This window comes from Crinia signifera, chromosome 5, assembly GCF_055691185.1.
Source record: "Crinia signifera chromosome 5, ASM5569118v1, whole genome shotgun sequence".
In the NCBI taxonomy this organism is placed as follows: domain Eukaryota; kingdom Metazoa; phylum Chordata; class Amphibia; order Anura; family Myobatrachidae; genus Crinia; species Crinia signifera.
In genome coordinates, this window is record NC_139221.1 from 256798022 (window position 1) to 256818613 (window position 20592).

Sequence of the window (20592 nt, forward strand, 5' to 3'; positions counted from 1 at the left end):
TAAGGTACTTAGTTTCTGTGCAGGGTAAATACTGGCTGCTTTATTTTTAAATTGCAATTTAGATTTCAGTTTGAACACACCCCACCCAAATCTAACTCTCTCTGCATATGTTACATCTGCCCCAACTGCAGTGCAGCATGCTTTTGCCCAATCTGAGAACAAAGTTGTCCAGCAATCAGGTCTGAATTAGGCCCATAGTCACATACATATGTACAGTGAATCACATACAAATAATGTCACACATACAGCCATACACTTACACACGTATACATACAGTTTCATATTCACATACTGTACATACAGTCACACACAAACATTCCCACAGAGATATATATATACATACTGTCACACACTTATATGAATACTGTAACACATTTATACACATATATAAACACTATGCATATGGTCACATATAGTCATAAACATACAGATATACACAACCACACACATTCAAACTTATGCACATATATACATACTGCACTGTCACATATTCACATCAGTGGCGTAGCTACGTTTTGGGCGCCCCCCCCGCCGTTAGGGGGGGGGGCGCCCATACCCACCCCCCGCCGCCGCCCCGTCGAGCACCCCCGGCCGCCTCGTCGCCCCGCCGCCTATGCTAACCCCCTCCCCCGCAATCTTACCTGTCGCGCTGGTCCCGGCGGCTCCGTCCGTTCATTTGCTGAGGACCACCACAAAATGGCCGCCTCCGTACAGCAGACAGTTTCAGAGAACTGTTTGCTATATGGGGGCGGCCATTTTGTTGTGGTCCTCATCAGAAGAACGGAGCCGCCGGGACCGCAAGATACGTAAGTCTGCGGGGGATTGGGGGGTAGGTAACTATAGCACCGCAGCCCCCGGCGCCCCCACATGCACAGCGCCCCCCCGTGGTGGTGGGGGCTGCGGTGCTATAGTTACGCCCCTGATTCACATACTGCCACTACAATGTTACACATATATACATACATCACATATTGTGCCTGATTCAGGGCCCCTTTCACCCGACTTCGACAGGTAGGGCCGAGAAATTTCAGCCCAACAGATAGGGCCAAGAATTTGCTGCCAGAGCGATTATCAAATGCAATGTGCATGCGCTGGGTCCCCCAGTGACCCCTTCCCTAGGTGACTGACAGCCGGCCGACGTTTGGCGTGCCCCGGAAAAAAAGGCAGGTGACACCAGGCCATTGGGAGGTCAGCGGCCTCCATCTCCCCATTGCCAACACAGCCACCAAGTGAGTCTAGACTAACTCGGTGGCTGCGAACAGGGGGAAATCCATCGGATGCAAGTAATTGCCAATGGATATCACCCTGTGAACACGGCTGTGAACACATTAGTGAGAATCTGGCGGGGTGCCAAAGATTTGCAGCCTAGTCATCAGGTCTGAATTAGGTCCATGGTTACAGAGTCATAAATATAGATACATACAGATGTCTTGTGCTGGTAGGTTGTCCGAATCCGGTTGGACGTGCAGCATGCCTGATTTCCGACTACAATCCAATGTGCACGGAACCCCACATGGGCTCTTATATCAAACGCATTGTAAATTGTTTACTGATGTAAGCTGAGGTACCATTGTGTCTCAAGGGGGGCATTTCCTTTACATTTTCTTTATTGTTTATATAGTTTCTACATGCTTTTCATTGTATTTTAATATTGCTGATTAGCATAAAAATGATAAACTATTTGCTTTTAATAGTCGTTAATGTTTCTAACCTTATTATAAGATCTTTACTGAAGTGTTTTTTTATTGTATTGCCTGAGTTTTTAAATAAACGGTACTTATGTATTATCTGGACTCCCATGTTAAATGCACCCCATTTTTTCATACCCCTACTATCCAACTACGCATGGAGTTGATTTTATATAGTGTGGCGAGCGCAGCGAGCCAACGTGCCCGAAGCGTGGTGAGCGCAGCGAGCCCCGCGAGGGGACGTGGTCTCATAAGAAAAACGGGAGTCCAGATATTACATAAGTACCAAATAAACGTATAAAAAAAATAGTTAAATACATTTTAAAAAAACTCTTAATAAGTAAAAATAGTCAACAACTTTTCTGGATGTTTTTCTAAAAAAAATATTAAGTGTTAACAATTATTTATAATGTTATGGTTGAATTCCACTATAGATCAATCCTCTGCTTGTTTGTGACATCACTCTTATGTCACAGCACAGGATGTTCACTCACAAGTCTGGCCACCTGTAGGCAGTTGGTTGCTAGTGGTGGCAGTTTCTAGGTTTCAGCAGAAGAAACAACAACATTTCCCAGTGGAGTGACAAGTTGGAGAGAAAACGTAATCAAAACATGGAGGCTTTGAAGGGCAAAAATTTGCGTCTGCTGACAGAGAACGCAGAGCTCCGAAAATTGGCTGGACTGCTGCAGGAGAATGTAGACCTTCGAAACACTCTAAAGAAACACGAAAACTCTGTACACAGCTTGTCCCCTGAAGGAAAACCGGACAGTCCAACTGACAGCAATGATACTGGTAAGAGGGGCCCATTTATTATTGGACTGCATATCCAATGCGATCTGGTTGGCATTTACTGCCCAGGATCACATTGCAATATCCAATCCTTTCGTTGGAATCTATTAACCTATTTCAGGGACAGGGGCTCTGAAAGTAGTGATACTCTGGTGATACTTAATATTTGTGGCTAACCCCCGAAAACACCCGTTAGCCACAAATATTATTAAATAAATGGGCCCCAAATAATGTTCTACATCATTTACTATTCACTAAACACAATCATAGCAGGCTTTGGGGAGAAGCTAATTGTGTGGATATTGGCCCTGATTCTGGTTCACTCGCAAAAGCAAATTCTCTCACTAATGAACAAAACCATGTGCACTGCAGGTGGGGCAGATGTAACATGTGCAGAGAGAGATAGATTTGGGTGGGGTTTGTACTTCAAACTGATATCTATATTGCAGTGTAATAATAAAGCAGCCAGTATTAACCCTGCACAGAAACAAAATAACACCCAACTCTAACTGTCTCTGCACATGTTACATCTGCCCCACCTGCAGTGCACATGGTTTTGTCCATTAGAGAATTCATTTGCTTTTGCGAGTTATCCAGAAACGGCCATAATGAACCCAGATTTGCATAAACATAAGAAACTTTATGAGTTTAACTGGGAACAATATACTGTCTGTATCTGAGTAGTAATACGATATAGGATCATCAGTGATACGTTAAATACTGGCCACCCTTTATATTACATGTTAGAACACAGAAGCACAAAAAGAAGAGGGTGATGAATACTTTGCTTAGAAAGCATCTCAGAAATGGAATTACAGTATAGCAAAGATTATGTAATAATAAGGACATTGTATAACATAATGAAAATAAATTTAACATTAGCTTTAATGAAGAGACTAAGGGAATGTGTCATTATAAAGTGGGGATATACACAGTTGATTGACATTATGACCACCAGCTGATAACCACTGTGTGAAGCTGTGTGCAGCTCAGGAAGCAGTTAGACAGGCCCAGAGTGCCTCAATGAGGTGGTAGGTTGGTACAGGTATTTGGAGCCATGATGACTGCAGTGATTTCCACAGCTGCTGGAGGGTGTGTGGCAGAATATACATAGAGAAAACATGATGATCAAGTACTTGGAAGTTTTGGTCATGCTCATTCAACCACTGTCCGACATTTCTTGCCATGTGAAATGTCTTGCTTGAAGATCCACTTCGCCCAAGGGAAGACAATCAGCATGTATGGGTGTAAGTGAACTGCAAGGCTTCATAACCAAATTGGACGAAAGCACCTTACACATGGATGAGTGGGCCTAGGCCTAGAGAATGCCACAAAAATATTCCCCAGACCATAACCCTATCACCACCAGCTTGTGTGACTCATTGGAGAAGGCAACCCTTCGCCAATCAGCGGAGGTCCAATTCTGATGTTGCCGTGCAAAATATTCCAAGTTCACAGTTTTTTATTTAGTGCACACATATTCCACATATTTTACAGAGAATATTTGAACATTCAAATCAGTCCCTGCCCCAGTGGAGCTTACAATCTATGTTCCATACCACATGTACACGCGCATACATTCTATGGTTTATTTTGCTGTGAGCCAGTATATTTGTATTGTGGAGTACCCGCAGGAAACCCATGCAAGCATGGGGAAAATATACACAGTTAGGGCCACGGTGGGAATTGAACCCATGACCTCAGTGCTGTGAAGCAATAATGCTAACCATAACACCGTCTAAGCCTTTTCCGCCAACACACCTTCATTAGCATTGGTGCAATGACTGTCTGTTTGCTTTGAAGCCCTATGCGCGGCAGGTTTTGCTGAACTGTCATTTTAAACCCACATCAGGTAGACCCCAGGTGCATTTTAACGGAGAGCTGCTCCACTGTAGCGTGTCCCATTGATGTGAGCGTGAGCTCTCACATCAATGGGACGCGGTGTTCCGTCATTTCCATGTTGGTTGTTCGCAAAGTTGCCATTTGTCCAGTCATAATACACCTTCCCCACAGCTGGGCGCAAACAGCTAAGAAATACTGCCACCCTTGGCCCGAAAGCCGATAACCATCCCTTTTTACAGCTCCTATTATCCATGACAGCAATAAGTTATATGTGTGCAGGCAGCCTATTACACACCTTGTCTGCCTACCAAGCCAGCACATGACATGTGACGTATTTCATGGGCTACGTGCTGCTATCATCAAATGTAGGAGGTGGTCATAATAATGTGACTAGACTGTCTATAAAGATGAATACTGTAATAAAATGCATTATAATATAGAAAACAGAGTACAGTATTGCATGAAACAGTCTAATTCCTTTTTTCATTATTCTATGGCATATCAATTAAAGCTAGTGGAGACTTTCAGCAGCCACCATCATGCAAAGGTGAGAAACATATTCCTATAATTTTCTGTTACTTCAAACTAAGACACTACCAGTATGAGGGATTCCCGTATCTTGTTTGTGAACACAACTCCCACAGCTCATGAATGCGGGATACCCATTTGACTCATATTCCATAGTATTATCTTCCATTTTCACCAGTTGGACTTATGTCTCTTCTTTTCCTTATTTGATGCTGATATCCAGGCAGCTGCTACAGCCCTTTATCTGTTCTACACCTCAATCTACCTCACTGTGGGGTAGATTTATGAAGCTCGGTGAAGGGATAAAGTGTCTGCTTTCTATCACCGGCCAATCATCTCCTAACTGTGAAGTTACAGGCTTGGTTTGAAAAATGACACGTAGGAGCTGATTGGCCGGTGATAAAAACCAGACACTTTGACAAATATTCTGATTGACGCGGACTTTACCGCGTACTTACGGATCGCGTCTTTATGGCGTCTGCGCATGCGTGGAGAACGCTACGCGCATGTGCCACGCCTTGACTCGGTACCAGTTCGGCCAAATCCCGTCCAAAACTGTTCACCGCTATCTGTCGGGAAATAGGGGCGTATTATGGGCGTCATGCGGAATGACACATGGGCGTAGTTTCAAAGTGGGCAAAACGGGGCGGAAACATGGGCGGACACGGGGGAGTACACTTATGTTGGGGGGCGTACATTCGGAAACCACTCCGAATGCACGCGATCAAAAAGGGCAGAAATGTGCGGTGTCCACAAGTGTACTATTGCTTTGCGGACACCACTCGTTCATGCGCTAGGCGAACGTACGCCTAATGACTACAACCATTAACACCTGAACCCAATAGAATCTACTCCTTTACTCATTACTCACTAATAGGACGCTTGTCAGTGCTTTAATTGAAACCATTGCTGCTTCAAGGAAACCTTACTAGTCCCCCACATATGCTGTACTTGTCAGACACTTTAAAACTGCTAACAATGGACATGACAGAATATTAATACTAGCAATACACATGTGTATTCGACATGTTCCAAATAAGCAGTTTTTTATGAGGATAGGTAATTGAATAAGTGGGTCATGTGATGTATTGCAGAAGATACTTCATAGTGGGTTGTTTGGCGTAAATACTCCGCTTACGTGCGGTAGCACCGCTTGGCTCCCGTTCGGATGCGGTATTCCCGAGCATACCTTTAATACTCTGTAATACCGTGCCGAATCGGAGTGTTTCTCCCGCACACGCATGCTTTGTATGTCGTCCGTAAACACGCCCTGTTCTTAAAGAGTGAGTCCGTCCGAATGCGGAGGACACGTGGGCGTTTCGACGGACGATGGCCGCATGCGGCAAAACGCCGTGGCGTGCGGACCGCTCCGTAAGAATGCGGGAATTTCCGCACAGATCAGAATAAGGGCCAAAATCACTTCACTGAGCTGATAAATCCTATCCCCTTCATGCCTCATCAGCCTCCCTGTAGTTCTCCTGTGTTCAGTTTTCCATGACCAGAACTTAGATTCAGTGGTTCTCAAACTCAGTCCTCAGGACCCCACACAGTTCACGTTTTCTAGGTCACCTGACAGGTGCACTCATTAATGACACATTTTGAAAGATCCACAGGTGGAGCTAATTATTTCACTTGGTTCTGCAAGGAGACCTACAAAACATGCACTGTGAGGGGTCCCGAGGACCGACTTTGAGAACCTGTGACTTAGCAGTGGCGTAGCTACAAATTTTGCTCCCCCCTGCAAAAATAGATTCTGGCGCCCCCCCCCCCCCCCCCCAAACCCCTTATACATTATGCCACACACCATAATGCCTATTACACCACACAAAATTACGCCACTTACACATTACGTCACACACTGTAATGCCCCTTACGCATTACGCCACACATCGGACAGTTGACCCCTCCACACCCAACACTACATCACTAACCATATTGTAGGTAAAACACACATATTGGTACAGATTGAAAAATAATAACGCACATACGCCACCAGAAAAGCACATAGGCCCCAACAGGAAAATAATAAAACACATCAGCACTGGAAAATAATCAAAACATTGGCGCCGATAGTAAAATCTAAATTTACAATCACAGTGATCACACTGTGTCTAATGGGCATACTCAAGAAGCAATTCAAGGGCTATTTCTAAGCAATGAGTAGTTTGCTTAGAAATAAAGCACGGATTGCTCTGTGTGTATACCCCTGAGCAACGGCGATGTGCGGCCCCATGCGTCACCATCGCCTGACTAGTTAGATACATTGTGCAGTATAATCTAGTTACATTGCCAGGGTTCTCACCAGAGAACACTGGTCAGCCCAGATCGCTCCTGAAAGGGGGAGCCCCAGCCAGCGGGAGAGCGATATACAGTAATGGGCACAGCCGCCGTACTGGTGAAAAGGGGAACTGAGAAAAAAAAACAGTGCTTTATGTGCCTGCTGCATAAATAATAATTATATATATATATACACATATCCACAAGGTTTTAAGATGGCACTCTGGAGACCTTCCAGTGATGAAAATGGAACACTTTTCATTTTCATCACTCAAAGTCTCTAGAGTGCCATCTTAGCACCTTAGTGTGAATATGCAGAGGCTTACCCCTCAAGTGGTCATTGGACAAGTACACCCACATATATAATATGCAAAATAAATAGATTGAGACATTGAAGCATTTATGATTTTTGAGCCACCTCTGAATGCCACACAAACAGGTTGCATAATTTATATATTTAAAAATATATATATATATATATATGCTTTCAATATGCCGGCACTCCATGAAGTAGTTTTCAGCAAGGTGGGTGCGCTTATAACTTCCATGCACTCAATCCAAAAGAAGGCACTCCACGCAGTTTTCATGCAAATAAACAAGCTGTATTCAATGCTCCATAATGCCAAGTACTTTCGGAGCCTTCCGCTCCTTCATCAGGGCTTTGGGCAACAGCGATAACAACACTTCACCAACAGCAATGTGTCCCCAACACCCCCCCACATAAAACAAACTTTTATACTATACCAGCGTCTCCTCGCCCTGCCCGGCATCGATGTCAGCGTTCCGGAAGTCCTGGACCCGAACTTCCGGTCTCCGAATGCGGAAGTCCTGGACACGCAAACTCATGCGTTCCAGCAACTAAATTCCGCGTTCCACCTTACTTCCGGGTCTCTGACACTCCCCGGTTCAGCCAGACTTCTAATACCGCTGCAGCGGACTGTGAGAATGCTGTGTAATATAGCACATCTGTAATACACAAGCAAATGGACATGTGTTAGACATCAATACTAAAACAGAACAATAAATACAAAACTAAGAAGTAAATAAATGAAAAATTAAACATTAAAAATAAAAGTATATGCAAGTGAGATTAATAGCCTGATGACAAATAACCTTTATACTAAACTGTTCCAGTTTATTTTATCATTAAGACCGTTTGGTCTAATTGTTTTGAGACGCAGTATCCACTGTGTCTCTCTTACTAAAAGGGCCCTTGCCCTATCCCCTCCTCTTGGGCTAGCAGGAATGTGATCGATGATAAAATATTTTAAAGATTCTAGAGAATGGCATTTCTCCAGAAAATGCCTGGCGACAGGTTGATCCACCAATTTCCCTTTTAATGTGTTGCCGATTGCCGACCTGTGTGCGGCCATTCTTTCCTTAAATTTCCTTGTGGTCTGTCCCACATAGAACAGACCACAAGGACACACAATAATATAAATTACGAATGAAGAATTGCACGTCAACACAGATCTGATATCATACATTTTCTCATAATGTGGATGTTTGAAAGACTTGCAAGGTATCAAAAATTTACAAGTCGCACAATCTGCACAGCTATAGCAACCTGGGGGTTTATGGTACACATTAGGGAGTTTAGGTGGATTCCTGTCCGTTATATCAGCTTTTACTAATCTATCTCGAAGATTACGGCCACGGGTATACGCCAATAAAGGCCTTTTATTGGCCAAGGCAGGAAGGTCCCTATCCGTTGCCACTATGGGCCAGAGTGCTTTTGTAGCACGTCTGATAATTGGGCTAGTGAGTGTAAATTCATTCACCCAAGGGATTACCTCCTTTTTCTCTTTCTTTTTGGGTTTCAAAAGCTCCTCTCTTTCTATTTTAAGAACCCGTTCCTTCTGCGACAATAGATTATCCATCTCATAACCACGATCCGAAAACTTTTTTACCATTTTATCTAGCTCACTAGGTACCATCTCTGAGTCACTTGTGATGCGGGCCACCCGCATCATTTGTGACAGTGGCAAGCTTTTTTTAAGTGATGGGGGATGATGGCTTGATGCCCTCAATAAGGTATTTCTGTCTGTTGCTTTTGTATATATCCCCGTAGAGATTTTACCATCTTTCACTGACACTAGTACGTCCAGGAAATTGGCCTGTGTCAGGCTATAACTGAATGTGAATTTAATGAACTGACTTGTTGCATTAATGTGATTCATACAATTAATGAAGGACTCCTCCCCCCCCGTCCACACCAGGAACACATCATCAATGTACCGTGTGTACATGGCGATGTGCTCCCTGATGTGGGCGGGTGCAAAGAAGAGATCCTCCTCCACCTCAAACATGTATACGTTCGCGTAAGAGGGCGCCACGGACGACCCCATGGCACACCCTCTCCGCTGAACGTAGAACATGCCATCGAACAAGAAATAATTGCGATACAAAGTAAGTTCTAATAACTTGAGAAACAAGGCATGATCAAACAATACAGGATCCAGGTGTTTTTCTAAAAAATTTTTCATGGCCCTGAGGCCCCCCTCATGCGGAATGGACGTGTATAAACTGGACACGTCCAGACAGCACAGGAGGGCCCCAGGGGGGACCTCAACCAATTCCCTCAATTTTAGCAGGAAAGTGGTTGTGTCTTTCAAAAACGTTTTCTGCAATGGTAACAACGGCTGCAAAATACTGTCCAGTAACTGTGAAGCTGGCTGAAGCAAAGAGTTACAAGCGGAGATAATAGGTCTCCCAGGTGGCTTTTCAGGGTTCTTATGCAGCTTTGGCAGCGTATAAATAACTGGTACCACAGGGTGCTGCACCTGTAAAGCTGTCATGACCTTTTTTGGAATCAACTTCTCTTTGCATGCTGTCTCTAGGATGTTAAATAATTCCTTCTGATACATAGATGTTGGATCACGCATCATCCGAGAATACACCTCAGCATCCGATAGTTGATTAAGAATCTCCGATTTGTAATCCGATTTGTTAAGGACCACAATTGCCCCGCCTTTGTCCGCGGGGCGAATTACAATGGAGCTGTCCTTTTGAAGATCAGATAATGCTCCAAGTTCTTCCTTGGTCATGTTAGGTCGAATTCTGTATGGAGTGGCAAGAAACCTGTCCACAGAGTTGTCCATTAGCCTTATAAAGGTTTTCAAAGAGCCATTTAATGATGGTGGATCAAATTTAGAATGTGAGGCTCTTGAGAGGAAAGGGTCAAAAATCGAGTCAGTCACCATCGATGTTTTATCCTGGAAAAATTCTTTCCGACGTAATTGTCTTGAGAATTTATGCAGTGATGCTTTCCAGTTATATTCATTGTGTGAGTTTGTTGGAATAAAACTTAACCCTTGATTTAAGACCCGAGTCTCTGCTGGTGACAAAACTCTGTTTGATAAATTAAAAATCATATTTTCAGCTTCGTTGAAGCTACCACGGCTGCTTTGCGCACTTCTCTTACTCTGGCCCCCCCGACGGGTGGGAGCGAATCTGTGGGGGCCCCTCTGGCCCCTCTCCCTAAAGGGACCCTCCGAGTAATGGGGTTTTCACTCTCAGAGATCATGAAGTCACTGTCACTGCTTGACCTCTCTTGATCTGTTTTTGCACCCCTCTTTTGCCATGGCCTCCGCTTTCTGAAGCTTGACCGATCAGGACGGGCTCTCTCTCCTCCAGACAACCATAAGTAAACTTTATGGTCCTCGTAATCGGTATCCACTGCCAGTTTCTTACTTTTTTTTAACTTGATCAGTTCTTTTTTATATTGGTCACACTGGACTTCCAGTTTCTGCAGCCATGCCCCACTGCTCTCCTGGTCCAATAAATTTTTGTATTCGGTTTGTAATGCCGCAATCTTCTGTCTGGAGTTTGTCAGCTCTCTGTTCGCTTCCTCTACCACGAGGACCATGAGGTCAAACGCACATTTGTTTAAAATGGCTATCCACCTCCGTACGAACTCGGGGCTACTTCGGCCAATGGTGGGCACATTGCGGACCCTGAAGCCTCGTGGTATCTTCCTCTCTTTATAATAATTTGACAGAGAGACACTATATGGAGGATATATATCATCAGCTCTTAAAGTTACGCCGCAGGGAGACAGATTACCTCTTGCATAGTGTCTCTCTGTCAAATTATTATAAAGAGAGGAAGATACCACGAGGCTTCAGGGTCCGCAATGTGCCCACCATTGGCCGAAGTAGCCCCGAGTTCGTACGGAGGTGGATAGCCATTTTAAACAAATGTGCATTTGACCTCATGGTCCTCGTGGTAGAGGAAGCGAACAGAGAGCTGACAAACTCCAGACAGAAGATTGCGGCATTACAAACCGAATACAAAAATTTATTGGACCAGGAGAGCAGTGGGGCATGGCTGCAGAAACTGGAAGTCCAGTGTGACCAATATAAAAAAGAACTGATCAAGTTAAAAAAAAGTAAGAAACTGGCAGTGGATACCGATTACGAGGACCATAAAGTTTACTTATGGTTGTCTGGAGGAGAGAGAGCCCGTCCTGATCGGTCAAGCTTCAGAAAGCGGAGGCCATGGCAAAAGAGGGGTGCAAAAACAGATCAAGAGAGGTCAAGCAGTGACAGTGACTTCATGATCTCTGAGAGTGAAAACCCCATTACTCGGAGGGTCCCTTTAGGGAGAGGGGCCAGAGGGGCCCCCACAGATTCGCTCCCACCCGTCGGGGGGGCCAGAGTAAGAGAAGTGCGCAAAGCAGCCGTGGTAGCTTCAACGAAGCTGAAAATATGATTTTTAATTTATCAAACAGAGTTTTGTCACCAGCAGAGACTCGGGTCTTAAATCAAGGGTTAAGTTTTATTCCAACAAACTCACACAATGAATATAACTGGAAAGCATCACTGCATAAATTCTCAAGACAATTACGTCGGAAAGAATTTTTCCAGGATAAAACATCGATGGTGACTGACTCGATTTTTGACCCTTTCCTCTCAAGAGCCTCACATTCTAAATTTGATCCACCATCATTAAATGGCTCTTTGAAAACCTTTATAAGGCTAATGGACAACTCTGTGGACAGGTTTCTTGCCACTCCATACAGAATTCGACCTAACATGACCAAGGAAGAACTTGGAGCATTATCTGATCTTCAAAAGGACAGCTCCATTGTAATTCGCCCCGCGGACAAAGGCGGGGCAATTGTGGTCCTTAACAAATCGGATTACAAATCGGAGATTCTTAATCAACTATCGGATGCTGAGGTGTATTCTCGGATGATGCGTGATCCAACATCTATGTATCAGAAGGAATTATTTAACATCCTAGAGACAGCATGCAAAGAGAAGTTGATTCCAAAAAAGGTCATGACAGCTTTACAGGTGCAGCACCCTGTGGTACCAGTTATTTATACGCTGCCAAAGCTGCATAAGAACCCTGAAAAGCCACCTGGGAGACCTATTATCTCCGCTTGTAACTCTTTGCTTCAGCCAGCTTCACAGTTACTGGACAGTATTTTGCAGCCGTTGTTACCATTGCAGAAAACGTTTTTGAAAGACACAACCACTTTCCTGCTAAAATTGAGGGAATTGGTTGAGGTCCCCCCTGGGGCCCTCCTGTGCTGTCTGGACGTGTCCAGTTTATACACGTCCATTCCGCATGAGGGGGGCCTCAGGGCCATGAAAAATTTTTTAGAAAAACACCTGGATCCTGTATTGTTTGATCATGCCTTGTTTCTCAAGTTATTAGAACTTACTTTGTGTCGCAATTATTTCTTGTTCGATGGCATGTTCTACGTTCAGCGGAGAGGGTGTGCCATGGGGTCGTCCGTGGCGCCCTCTTACGCGAACGTATACATGTTTGAGGTGGAGGAGGATCTCTTCTTTGCACCCGCCCACATCAGGGAGCACATCGCCATGTACACACGGTACATTGATGATGTGTTCCTGGTGTGGACGGGGGGGGAGGAGTCCTTCATTAATTGTATGAATCACATTAATGCAACAAGTCAGTTCATTAAATTCACATTCAGTTATAGCCTGACACAGGCCAATTTCCTGGACGTACTAGTGTCAGTGAAAGATGGTAAAATCTCTACGGGGATATATACAAAAGCAACAGACAGAAATACCTTATTGAGGGCATCAAGCCATCATCCCCCATCACTTAAAAAAAGCTTGCCACTGTCACAAATGATGCGGGTGGCCCGCATCACAAGTGACTCAGAGATGGTACCTAGTGAGCTAGATAAAATGGTAAAAAAGTTTTCGGATCGTGGTTATGAGATGGATAATCTATTGTCGCAGAAGGAACGGGTTCTTAAAATAGAAAGAGAGGAGCTTTTGAAACCCAAAAAGAAAGAGAAAAAGGAGGTAATCCCTTGGGTGAATGAATTTACACTCACTAGCCCAATTATCAGACGTGCTACAAAAGCACTCTGGCCCATAGTGGCAACGGATAGGGACCTTCCTGCCTTGGCCAATAAAAGGCCTTTATTGGCGTATACCCGTGGCCGTAATCTTCGAGATAGATTAGTAAAAGCTGATATAACGGACAGGAATCCACCTAAACTCCCTAATGTGTACCATAAACCCCCAGGTTGCTATAGCTGTGCAGATTGTGCGACTTGTACATTTTTGATACCTTGCAAGTCTTTCAAACATCCACATTATGAGAAAATGTATGATATCAGATCTGTGTTGACGTGCAATTCTTCATTCGTAATTTATATTATTGTGTGTCCTTGTGGTCTGTTCTATGTGGGACAGACCACAAGGAAATTTAAGGAAAGAATGGCCGCACACAGGTCGGCAATCGGCAACACATTAAAAGGGAAATTGGTGGATCAACCTGTCGCCAGGCATTTTCTGGAGAAATGCCATTCTCTAGAATCTTTAAAATATTTTATCATCGATCACATTCCTGCTAGCCCAAGAGGAGGGGATAGGGCAAGGGCCCTTTTAGTAAGAGAGACACAGTGGATACTGCGTCTCAAAACAATTAGACCAAACGGTCTTAATGATAAAATAAACTGGAACAGTTTAGTATAAAGGTTATTTGTCATCAGGCTATTAATCTCACTTGCATATACTTTTATTTTTAATGTTTAATTTTTCATTTATTTACTTCTTAGTTTTGTATTTATTGTTCTGTTTTAGTATTGATGTCTAACACATGTCCATTTGCTTGTGTATTACAGATGTGCTATATTACACAGCATTCTCACAGTCCGCTGCAGCGGTATTAGAAGTCTGGCTGAACCGGGGAGTGTCAGAGACCCGGAAGTAAGGTGGAACGCGGAATTTAGTTGCTGGAACGCATGAGTTTGCGTGTCCAGGACTTCCGCATTCGGAGACCGGAAGTTCGGGTCCAGGACTTCCGGAACGCTGACATCGATGCCGGGCAGGGCGAGGAGACGCTGGTATAGTATAAAAGTTTGTTTTATGTGGGGGGGTGTTGGGGACACATTGCTGTTGGTGAAGTGTTGTTATCGCTGTTGCCCAAAGCCCTGATGAAGGAGCGGAAGGCTCCGAAAGTACTTGGCATTATGGAGCATTGAATACAGCTTGTTTATTTGCATGAAAACTGCGTGGAGTGACTTCTTTTGGATTGAGTATATATATATATATATATATATATATTACACACACACACATATATATATATATATATATATATATATATATATATATATGTATATATATATATATATATGTTAAAATGAAAAAAGTTATATAAGTACAGTTTTTGTAAATAATAAAATAAAGTAAGAAGACTGACCTGTGTCCACTCAGGCTGAGGGCAAGCAGCAGCAGGTGTATTTGCCGAGTGTATGCATACACAGGTTGCAGTCCCTGGAAGCCTGCTATCATAGGGGAGAGCTGGGTCCCTGTGTGCAGGAAGTGGGGGGGGAGTGAGGCTGATGTTCCCTGGTGCTGGATGGTGGGCTTACAGCACACAGGGAGAGAGCACTGGTGGCGCCGTTTTTAACATGAGGGGAGCCGCTATCTCCTGCGCTGCGCTGTCAGCCGCTGTCTCCTGCGCTGCGCTGTCAGCGGCTCCCCTCATTGTTAACATGAGGGGAGCCGCTGTCTCCTGCGCTGCGCCTGTCAGCGCAGCGCAGCAAGTATTAGTAGCTGACAGCACTGCAGCAGGGTCGGCAGAGCAGGGAGTGCTCAGCCGGCAGCTTTCAATCCTAGCAGCAGGGACCCGGCGGCAGTTCAGTGCCGCTCTGCCTCCCTGCAGCAGCCGCGCGCAGAGCCAGAAGTGAGGCAGGGATTTGGTTGTCTGACATGACTGCCTGCGGCCGCCTGCCTCCCGTGCTCAGCCAGCGTGGGGGTAGTGGCAGGCGGCACTGTGGTAGCATGATTGTCAGTCAGACTGTCAGCACGCCGGGCGGGTGCCAGTTCCTGGCGCCCACACAGTCCTCGCTGCCGCTCGCTCCCCCAAGCGGCAGCGGGGGCTGCCTTACACAAGTTACGCCCCTGTCCTTAGATATACTTTCATTTGAATTGAAGTCCTATTACATGTTGGTGATTATAACTGAAGTGATTCCTCAGAGAAATGATGGGTAGATGGATGGATAGGTGGATGGGGAATGGATGACTCTTTACATAATTTGATCTTTTATCACATTCAGATGCAAAGGATACCCAATGCTGGCAATCACTAATTGGGGAGATGGCTTTCCAACTGGTTCGCAGGATCCTATCGGGCATTTTCCAGAAGAGGTATAAACCGTATGGTTTCTTGGTTTCCAACATAGAAGAAAAAATTATCCAGGTAAAGGAAGCGTTTTAAATAGGAAGACAAAAAATAGCATCTGGTATAAGTCTGTAGAAGTCTGCACCCATCCCCAGTGGATGATTTTATTTTCCTTCTTGGAAGGCCTTAAATCTGGCCTTCGATGTTTGTGTGTGATAATTTTTTCCAAAATGTGAATAATGCAATACATTCCCCCCCCCCCACCACCACCACCACCACCTCCAACTAAAATCAATGTGACATATTTTGTAAGTGTAACCAGTTTTATACTGTGCTTTAGAATACACAGACGTCATTATGAGTTGCAATGCTGTTATTGCTCTCCTTACCCCTTCCACACAGGTGACTACCGACCCTTTAACCGGCCAAGTGGATGAAAAACTAAGAGCTGATCTGACTCTGCGGTATTATGAAACAATGAGTCGTCTGAAAAAGATAGGCTATGATAAGCACGTCCACCCATTCTTATTGGAGCGCCTGGTGAACATGTATGGATTAATGAGCGAAGACACCAAGGAACTTGCATGTCGCAGTAACAGAGAGACCATAATTACAATTCTGAGAGCGTGCACCCCGAAAAATATAGTGGAACATGTGGAGATCATTTTCAACTGTCTCCAATATTTTTCCATAGAGGACGGAAAACCTCTCATCTACTAGGCAGTGACCATGGCGTTGTCCCCATCTCTCAGAGACAAACATCGTCATCATCATAGCCATTAACATCGGTTCATTGCAAAACTAAAGCATTTAAAAACCAAACAAAATGTTGTTATTGATTTGTTTTTTGGGGTTTATAATTATGTAAGCATGCTGTAGCAACATTATACAGTACTATTATTATCCTTTACATGTCGGCACAGGGTGTGTGCAGCATCCTACAAGGTACATAGACCGAAAAATTAATAAACAAAACAAGAAAAAGGGACTGATATTGCAGGACATGGTTTGTAAACATTGCTAAATCAAGGGTTCGGTGCTGCAGTAGGCAATAGGGAGTAGAGTATAGTACAAGCAAAGGAAGGAAATGCAAATGAGAGACAAGGACCTTGCTAGTGAGAGCTTACATTCTAAAGGTGAGAGGCAGTCAGACAGGGGTGACAGAGATGGGGACAATGGCAAGCATGGAGTAAAAAGCAGTGGGCTATGATTAGAGCTGGTATGCTATGTAGAAATGGGTCTTGAATCCTTTTTGAATTTTGGTGGAGAGAGCTGCAGAGTCTGAAAGGGAGAACATTTCAGGAGTAGTTAGCGGTACAGGCAAAATCTTAAGAGTTGGGAGAAGGCGGAAGCAACAAGATGGGAGGATAGGCAGCATCCACTTGCCAGGGGTGTGTCTAAACCTCCCACCATTCTCCGTTTTCCTATATGAAAATGTAAGATCTGTGGTCTAAAGTAATTTGGTGATTGCAAAACTTTAAAAAGGAAAAGAAAAGTAGCGCTAGTACCAAAATGAACATTCACAATATTTAATAATAAATAAAAACATGTAAAACACTTAGAGTAAGACAACAGGATCCGTTCCTATAATTGCCACCAATACTCCCATATAGCTCCAATAATGTCCAAAGGAGAATCAAACCCACATGGTAGGTACCAATTGATGGTATGATGAAAGTGGGTAAAGTTTGATAGTTACCATAATTGAATCACCAGGAGGAATCCATTCGGAATGCATGACATCTCTCCAAGATGGGTGGAGGTACCAAGTGTCCAGTGGTAATGGATAAATGGAGTGCGTGGTAAATGAGGCTGGGGATGGCTGGTCCGGATCCAGAGGGAAATAAAAGTGCTGGGGGCAATGTCCCGCTTTTCCCTGCAACTAGGTGCAGCTTTGTAACTATCAAACTTTACCTACTTTCATACCATCAATTGGTACCTACCATGTGGGTTTGATTCTCCTTTGGACATTATTGGAGCTATATGGGAGTATTGGTGGCAATTATAGGAACGGATCCTGTTGTCTTACTCTAAGTGTTTTACATGTTTTTATTTATTATTAAATATTGTGAATGTGCATTGGTGTACTAGCGCTACTTTTCTTTTCCTTTTTATCTTCTTCTTAAGGGATTACTCAAACCTTTTAGTAGCTGCTTCGCACACGCACCCGTAAACAGCGCCCAGTCCTGTTGCTTGGCAACATTTTGCTGGTTGCAAAACTTTACCTTCAACCAACATAAGAGGCTGCTTCAGAGCCGTTACTAGACCTTTTGCATTTTGGTGCCCTGTGCCAAAAATAGCATCAGTGCTTCATCCCAACATTTGAAGTAGGCACAGCGCATGCCTCAAAAAACAGTCTTATTACTATTGTGTGTCCACACCCCTTCCCACAAGACCATGCCCAGTCTCGAGGGAAGGGGTGTGATAACAGGATTCAAATTATGCCACACACCAGCGCAACCTTATTCAGGTTGGTTGTATCATACAGTAGAGCTCATTATTCACATTACATCCCACAATATTGCCCCTTATACAATATGCCACACACAGTATTGCCCCATATGCATTATTCCACACACAAAATTGCTCCATATATATTAATATGCTACATAGTAGCAGCAGCAGCAGCAAGGGGACAGTGGTGGCTGTGCCTGAAGCACCTTCAGGGCTGACAGGCAGCTGCTACAGCCAGGTCGGGTATAGCAAAAGGAGGACTCCTTCTATATCCAATCCAGCTGCAGCAGCCTGTCAGATTAGAAGGATCTGCTGGAGCAGCCGCCACTGTCGACTCACACAATGCCCGACGCTACTCCTTCCGTGCAATCTCTTCTCTTGTGCCTAACTGCACTGCTAGCAACAGACATCACAGTGGGTTAGTGGCAAATAGAAAAGGAAAGATGAATTATGATTAAAATAAAACACATAGTGTATAAAGAAGACCATCTTCTGCAGCAGGACTAATCATTGTAGTACATAAACTAAGCCTACTCACAAGGTTGCGCTGTAATATATAAAAGACCAAAAAAAAACTTCTTATTCTGGTGCTATTATGGCAAATAAAATAGAGACATTTAACTTATTTGGCAAATACTATTAAAAAAGGTCCAGGATCTCCCACAATAACTTATCTGCAGCTCCCATAACCGAGGACTAGGGTGCATAAATCATATATTATATCAATACATCAGGTTTTTTTGTTTTTGTTTTTTTTACTTGGAGGTGGTGCAGTGCAGTGCAGTGACCTAAATCATGCATAGGGGCGTACGTACATATGGACACTCTCTCAAAAGGGAAAGGCCCTATTAATCCCCTAACCCCTCTCGGCCAAAAGGCCCAAGAGGGGAAAATAGAGATCGGTGGGTCCTCTTCTCTGAAGCTCACAGTTACCCTCTTCCCTCAATTCCCGGAAGGGTTAGGGCGGGTGGGTTCTCCTTGACAAAGCTTGGAGAGCCCCTCTGTAGGCCTCCCTCCACCTTGCGGCTCGGGGTTTCCCTCGGGGACCGCAGCTCTCCCCCGAAGGAGAGAGCTTTGGTACTTGGGGAGTGGGTAGTCCATAACAGTCGTACACATAGCCCAAAAATGTGACCAAACTAAAAAATGGAAAATGTGGAAAAAAAACAAACAGACAAATGTAAAAGGGGTGAAGAGAAATAAATAAATAAAAATACCCCAGCCAAAAGGCCAGGGTGGGGGTGTGAAAAATTATCCTGCCCAAGCCAAAAGGCAGAGGGCAAGGACATGCAATGATTACTTAAATGGAAGTGTGCAGTGCTCGTGCCAAATGTTGTGGTGTGAGGATCACTAGTGAACGTTTATGGCACCTCCGAGTTTCCCCGGAGGCACACTACACCTCGGGCTTTAAGCAGCTGGCCAGTCAGCTTCCGACCAAGTATTTCTCTTCTCCTACGTATGGTGTTTTCCCACCCCTGGCATGGAAATGGATACTCCACCGGGCTTTTCCACTGACTCCCTTAGGGGTTGAGGCCCCCTTAGAAAAGCAATCTACTCATTCCCAGTGTTTCTCGTATCCCAAGATTAAGGTACTAAGCTGGGCTTTTTGCTGTCTCCCGATCAGAGGCTATGAACCTCCGGAATGGGAGCAATCCACTCAGTCCCAGCATTTCCCCACTCCTTGAGAATGGATACTAGACCAGGCTTTTCTCTGTCTCATCTTTCAGGGGCCACAAACCCCTTCAAGAGAGCCACCGACTGGGCCCGGTGTTTCTCCCCTCCCTTACCATTGGGGGGACAGAGGAAGAGTAACTTAGTTCCCTCTTCCTGCTCCCACCCGGCAGAGCAAAGGTGCTCAGCTAGACCTTTCCCTGCTCCCAGGCATGAGGGGTCCCACACCCTCCGCTCATTAGATCAGTTATTCAGTCCAGCCTTTCTATTCTTCTGCCATGGGTCAATCCACACCCACTGATAAGAACAGATATACTACACTTGATCTTAGCCAAAAGGCCGAGAAGCGATATAGTTATAAAGTTTTTTGATTGAAAATGCTGTACTGAGGTGTAATGAATATTGTATTGTATACCCCTGGAATGTACCCCTTTTTTTTCTGTACCCCCATATTATGTAATTTTTTTTTCTTTCCCTTTAATAGGGATGTATGTAAATGGAAATTTAATAAAGAAAAACATGTGAAAAAAGAAAATGCAAATCTTTATAGTACATAAAGAACGCAAAAAACAGACGATAACATTGAAACATATATACTGTGTCGCAGCACAGCCAAAACACAGTACACATGCAAACAGTATAGTACATATTACAACATACAACATAAAATTATGCTATAGGCTATACTATGCACTATGCATTCTAACGGTAACATTACAAAACA

At 44.2% G+C, this 20592-nt stretch overlaps 1 protein-coding gene and 1 pseudogene across 2 annotated transcripts; one reads left to right on the top strand and one right to left on the bottom strand.

Annotated features, from left to right (window-relative positions):
• The first annotated feature begins 2145 nt into the window (after nucleotides 1–2145).
• LOC146079682 (speriolin-like) lies at nucleotides 2146–16573 on the top strand. 2 transcript variants are annotated; one of them, XM_083186350.1, is made up of 4 exons: nucleotides 2149–2480; nucleotides 4831–4866; nucleotides 15682–15824; nucleotides 16149–16573. In XM_083186350.1, the coding sequence occupies exons 1-4, from the start codon at nucleotides 2300–2302 to the stop codon at nucleotides 16464–16466; spliced, it is 678 nt and encodes a 225-aa protein (XP_083042476.1). In that variant the 5' UTR covers nucleotides 2149–2299; the 3' UTR covers nucleotides 16467–16573. The 2 variants fall into 2 exon arrangements, with proteins under 2 accessions (XP_083042477.1, XP_083042476.1); XM_083186351.1 differs by lacking the exon at nucleotides 4831–4866 and having other exon boundaries at nucleotides 2146–2480.
• Nucleotides 16574–20082: 3509 nt separating this feature from the next.
• On the bottom strand, nucleotides 20083–20219 carry LOC146006121 (U2 spliceosomal RNA; annotated as a pseudogene).
• Between the last annotated feature and the right edge of the window lie 373 nt (nucleotides 20220–20592).

Coding starts and splice junctions, on each gene's coding strand:
- LOC146079682 (XM_083186350.1), top strand. CDS start 2,300: ATGGAGGCTTTGAAGGGCAAAAATTTGCGTCTGCTGACAGAGAACGCA. Junction 2,481..4,830: donor AACTGACAGCAATGATACTG/GTAAGAGGGGCC, acceptor TATCAATTAAAG/CTAGTGGAGACTTTCAGCAG. Junction 4,867..15,681: donor GCAGCCACCATCATGCAAAG/GTGAGAAACATA, acceptor TATCACATTCAG/ATGCAAAGGATACCCAATGC.